The 5,924-nt window shown below is 41.7% G+C and overlaps 1 protein-coding gene across 1 annotated transcript in view; it reads right to left on the reverse strand.

Moving 5' to 3' along the window:
- Window positions 1-594, reverse strand: part of LOC108369299 (uncharacterized) — an 802-nt gene extending 208 nt beyond the window's left edge. The window contains exons 1-2 of the mRNA XM_017624390.1: window positions 271-594; window positions 7-207 (exon numbers count right to left, since the gene is read on the reverse strand). Coding sequence (XP_017479879.1) covers window positions 7-207; window positions 271-380 — 311 coding nt within the window. The 5' untranslated portion in view covers window positions 381-594. The remainder of the gene's footprint in view (window positions 1-6; window positions 208-270) is intronic.
- Between the last annotated feature and the right edge of the window lie 5,330 nt (window positions 595-5,924).

The following is a 5,924-nucleotide window of genomic DNA, read 5'->3' on the forward strand; positions in this document are numbered from 1 at the left end:
CGTGACATTGACTGCTGAGAAAGGCCTACGTGTTGGTCTTGGCCAATTTGGTGTTGGTAACCTCCTTGCCCCAATAATTTCAGTGCGGCGGCCAGCTTAATAATGGGCGGAATTGCTGTGGATTTTCGAGGAGTACTTAACTCCGGCGTAATGGCATTTAGCACGTACCGAAACGCTTGCTTGTTTAGGCGGAAATTTTGCGTAAAACTGTAAAGGGATAATTATAAATACATAAAATATAAATAGTCACAAATAAAGCAATCCTTTTACCATTTATCATTGAGAGTGAATATGTTGGCCTTATCCCTAAGCGCTCTCAATTGCACTCGTTCCGCCACTTGGCCTTCATCTGCTTCCAACCATATCGCCACTGAATCCATTTGGTAATTTTTTTTATCAAGGACTTTCACTAATATTAAATATATTTAACACAACAATTACTGAGTTCTTAAGTGCACAAACTTCACAATCGAAATGTTAGCAATTTCATCTTGTTTTGATTTTAGTTTCTTTCTTTATTTTGCTTTGCGTTTGACATTTGGCGAACAGTGTTGCTCTCTTTTTTCGAATATCTTCGAAAGTTGATTCGAACGAACTATGGAGTGCGAATGGGGCTTCGATTCGAATTTGGCTTTCGAATAGAACAACCTTTCGACTCGAACTACAGAGTAAGGGCCCTGATGTATAATCTGAGGGGTTAATACTCCAAGGCTGATACTCAGATGATTCATCAGTGATCACTCAGTTGTCCCGTAGGGTTGCTTCAAATAAATAACCTTTATGTTATATGTACATTTATTTAAATAGATATCTCGCAAATATAATTTTTTCCAATTTAGTGAGGTAGTTTCTATAATTTCTTTATCCCCGTGCTAGTAGTATAAAGTTAGTGACACTGAGCTTTATAACCAAAGAAAACACGACTATTGTCGCATGTGTATACGAAAAGAGAGTGTGGGTCGTTCATGTAACAGAGTGCATAAGCTTATAAGATTATCTGCTTGATAAAGTTATCGGTTTAGATGAATACCACTATTATAATAAAATATGTAAGTCATCTAAATACATTTACTTACCTATTATTTTTCGACTCCATGATTACGCGCACTTTGAGGAAATAAAACTCAATTAACGAAACGACTACTTTAACGAGTACTTTTGTCAAGCAATTGTAACCGATAAGTACTAGTACTCGAGTACTCTTTTGCTCGATGAAAGTAATCGTTCATTAAGTAAGCTTCTCCACAGAGTTGAATTTTGTGATTTTATTGATAACGCTTAATTTACACGTTCGAAAAATTGCTTTCAATTTGTAAATTCTGGGGAAAATTGCAGTATATTGGGACTATTTCGCAGTAGGCAGTAGATTTTTTTTTTCGTCTCAAAAATGCAGCAGATCTACTGCAATTGCAGTAAAGTCCAAACGCTGGTCACAAGTTCCCTTAAGTGTTCCGTATGTAACGCAAAGCATACAACATTTGAGTGCAAGCGATTTTTAGACGCGAACATAGCAGATCGTTGGTCTATCGTTAATCGACATCGACTTTGTTTTAGTTGTTTGAACTATGGTCACTCTACCCGAGATTGTCACAAACGAACCGCGCACAATAAATGGTTGCGGAAAGAAGCATAATAAAGTTTTACACGAACAGCAGAATGTGAGCACGAGCGATACAGGTAGCCTCACAACAAACGATACAACCCAGACTGCCAATTCAACAAATGAGGCAGTTTTACGTTGCACAGTCAACAATAATCCTAGAATAAATTAACTTTTCGTGTAGTGGCTGTGACCCTCCACGGGCAAGCTAAAAGTTTAGATGTATACGCAGTACTAGATGAAGGGTCGTCGGTGACAATGGTCGACAGAGTCGTGTTGGAATAGTTGGGTGTCAGTGGTCAACGAAAGCAGCTTGACATACAAAGGGTTGGGGGGTAGAACGATTCAGGAGCCCACAGTTTTGGTTGCCCTCTACGTAAACGGACGTGGATTAAGAAAGGGGCATTAGCTGCGCAACATTCACGGAGTAAACAATCTTAACCTAACTACTCAATCCTTGTCAGTAAAAGACTTCCAGAACTTGAAGCTTGATAGCAAATTCACCCCATCGTTGTACTCCTGTTAAACCGAAGCTTCTTATAGGTTTAGATCACTGTCACCTCGGGTTACCTACCGAGACTATAGGCATTAGAGGGAATGGCCCATACGCAGCAAATACCGAGCTTGGTTGGGTAATTTTCAGACAGACTAATACAGGATCTAATTTAAATGCTACATGTTTGATGATACACACCCCAAATGATTTGGAGCCTCACGACATTGTTTCTGACTATTTTAAAACAGAAAACTTTGGAGTGAAAGCGGTGCCGCCAATACTTAGTGATGAGGACATACGTGCGAAGGAAATTTTGGAAGCTACCACTTTGCAGATCAATGGGAAATTTCAAGCAGGTTTGCTGTGGAAATCAGAGGATACTGTGCTGCCTGAAAGTTATGCAATGGCTCTTAAGCGGTTAATTGATATTGAGTGAAAAATGAAGCGTCATAAGGAGTTTGCCACGGCTTATAGTGGAATCATCGGGGGTTATGTTAAAAAGGGCTACGCTCGCAAGCTGCTTGCTGACGAAATCACCACGTACAATCCAAGGATTTGGTACCTACCACACTTCGCGGTCATCAATCCAAATAAACCCGCGAAATTGCGTTTAGTCTTTGATGCAGCAGCTTGTTCAAATGGAACCTCACTTAACTCGCACCTTCTAAAAGGACCGCAGGATTACCTTCCGCTTGTTGCAATACTGTTCTATTTTCGGGAGGGTCCTGTGGCAGTCTGCGGTGATATAATGGAAATGTTCCATCAGGTAGTGGTTCAGCCCAACGATCGATGTTCTCAGCGATTTCTATGGCGAGGGGGAGACGATACAAAGCGGCCTGACGTTTACGAGATGGTAGCGATGACATTTGGAGCAGCCTGCTCACCATGTGTAGCGTAGCATGTGATAACGGTTAACGCCTTGAAACACCGCCCAGCCGATAACTTACGAGCGGTTAAAGCCATACTTGAGTACCATTATGTGGACAATTTCGTCGACAGTTTTGAGTCCGTTGCTGAAGCTATCAACGTCACTAAGTAGGGGTGTGATATCCATAAACACGCTGGATTTATAGTACGACACCCCGCATCTAACTCGCCCGATGTATCGAAGTCATTACGTGATGAATTCGCATTGGACATTAAGAAGGTTTCAGGGATGAACAGGTGACCTAGCAGTGATGATTTTAATTTCGAGGTAAAGTTTAATTATACCGATAGGACTGTCTTTGATAGCTTTTGCCCAACAAAAAGAGAGCTTCTTAGCATAGTCATGTTTATATTCGATCCCATAGGGTTTTGTGCCACTTCACGATCAGTGCCAAGTTACTATTAAGAGAAGTTTGGAGACATAAGATCAGATGGGATGAAGACATCCCGGTTGAAGTCAACTCAGCATGGGAGAGGTTCCGACAGCAAATCTCCAACGTAGTACAATGCAGAATTCCCCGCCATTATTTTGATAGTAAACTTGTGAAGCAATTACAACTGCACGTATTTGTGGATGCAAGCGAGGACGCATTCGTAGCAGTAGCTTATTGGAGATACGTTACAGTTTGTGACATGATAGGAGTATCATTCGTATGCGCTAAAACTAGAACTGCTTCATTAAAGCCGCTAACTATCCCGCGCCTGGAACTACAAGCAGCTGTTCCAGGAACAAGGCTGATGAAAACGATTTTCAACGAACAATCTTTTAAAATTAACGACTGCTTCCTATTGCGCGATTCAAGCACCGTTTTAAATTGGATTAATAGCGAGAATCGCCGATACAAGACCCTCGTCGCTCATAGGATTGCGAAGATTCTTGACGGATCAAATCCAAGAAACCGGAGATGGGAAGCTACGCGCTCAAAGTGTCCAATAGACTTTTCGCTGACATCGCGCTGGCTCAGTGTGCCGACATTTCTAAGAGGCTTACAAGGATATCAGCCTGACGCTGACGCCGCTGCCGATGACGAGGAGATTAAGCAGAAATTTCGCGCGTGACAGCGAATTATATCAAATCTGTCCCTATGCTGACGAATATGGGGTGCTGAGAGTCTACAGAAGGACTGATGCCGCAACCTGCCTTCCGTATTATGCTAAACGTCGCAATTATTTTGCCAGCTCGTCATTTGGTTTCAAAGTTGATAGTTACCTACAATCACAGCAAGATGTCTCATTAAAACATCGAAGCGACCATCACTGAGATTCGTCGTATATTTTGGATTCCGCGCCTTCGTCAAGTACTGAGTTCCGTTATTGCTAACTGTGGTCTGTGTAAAATTTCAAAAACAAAACCTGTTGCACCATTAATGGGATCACTGCCGCAGGACTGTCTAACACCATATGTCCGCCCGTTTACCTTTACTGGCGTTGATTTTTTAGGCCGATAAACGTTTCGATAAGCCGACGAACGGATAAGCGATGGGTTGCCTTATTTACCTATCTCACGGTGCCGGCCATTTATTTGGAATTGGCGCAGGATCTCTCAACTGATGCTTGTATACTATGTATCCGCAAATTTATCAACAGACGAGGAGTACCCGCACGTTTGCTTTCCTACAACGGCACAAACTTTATTGGGGCAGACAAGGAAGCTAAGAAGTTCACGAAAGTTTTTGATTGTGAGAAGATCCGGGATGAGCTGTCGTCGAAGGGAGTTGAATTGATATTTAACCGGCCGAGTAGTCCATCAGAAGGCGGAGCATGAGAACGGATGGTGCAGTGTGTTAAGCGGGCGCTGTGGCACACTCTGAAGGAAGAATGTCCTAAAAAACATACAATGATAAGTGTGAACGTTATAAACTCCAGGACACTCACTCATATTCCTATAAGCAGCGATCAGGAAGAACCATTGACACCTAATTATTTGTTTCTAGGCTCGGCAAATACGGCTAACACTCCAAGTGTAGAAGGATCCTGTAGAGAAATAATGTGCTCTCCGTAAACAGTGGCGGTTGTCGCGCCAGTATAGAAATCGTTTTTGGAAACGCTGGATACCAGAATATCCTCCGACGTTAACGCGAAGCGTTAAGTGGTGTCGCCGAGAAATAGCATTGCAGGTTGTGGACTTGGTGCTTATATGTGAGCTCTGTCCTTGCAAAGTTGTGCAAATATATCAAGGAACTGATAGTGAGGTTCGCCATGCCGACATCCTGCATCTAAACTTGCTATTTTAGAGGTAGATAACTGTGGAACGAAGCATTCTACGGGGTGGGGGATGTAATAAAATGAGCATTGTATTGTGAATTCACCCATTCAACATTATTATGTACATTTGTGAATTCACCCATTCGACTTTATTGCATGTGGCGACAGCCACATACACGGCTCGCTTTGTTGAGGCGCTCTCCCGCGCTTACCTTGAGCTGCTGTCAGCGGTGAAGTGAGAAGTCGAGCTCAGTCAGTGCAGTCGAGTCGTGCTATCAACAATTCATTTTGATAATCTTTAAATTTAATTGTAAATTAATATAATAAATAAATTCTGTTACTTAATAGAAAACGTTTTAATAGTGATTATTTCTATCCACCAAATCGCTACATTGGTGACCCCGACGCGCGTATTGCTTAAAACTTTTACAAAACACGTTCATTTATGGATTTTTTTGTTTTTTTTTCGGTAACCCATGTACAAAACTGCCAATAAACGCGGAAAAGGACGTTTGCAGTGAAGGTGCAATAAAGACTTGTTTGAAAAGACACCATCCGGCTCATAAAACATTAACACAAAACATTTTATTCCACGTGATAGAGGTCACATATTTGTGAAGCTATTTTCTGCAAATTTTCACAGCGTGTCACAGAACAGTCGTAACGCTATTTTTATTTCTTTGCTCAGTTAATCTA

Source organism: Rhagoletis zephyria, unplaced genomic scaffold, assembly GCF_001687245.7.
Source record: "Rhagoletis zephyria isolate East Lansing unplaced genomic scaffold, Rhagoletis_zephyria_1.1 Rzeph_scaffold_03595, whole genome shotgun sequence".
Taxonomy (NCBI): Eukaryota; Metazoa; Arthropoda; class Insecta; order Diptera; family Tephritidae; genus Rhagoletis; species Rhagoletis zephyria.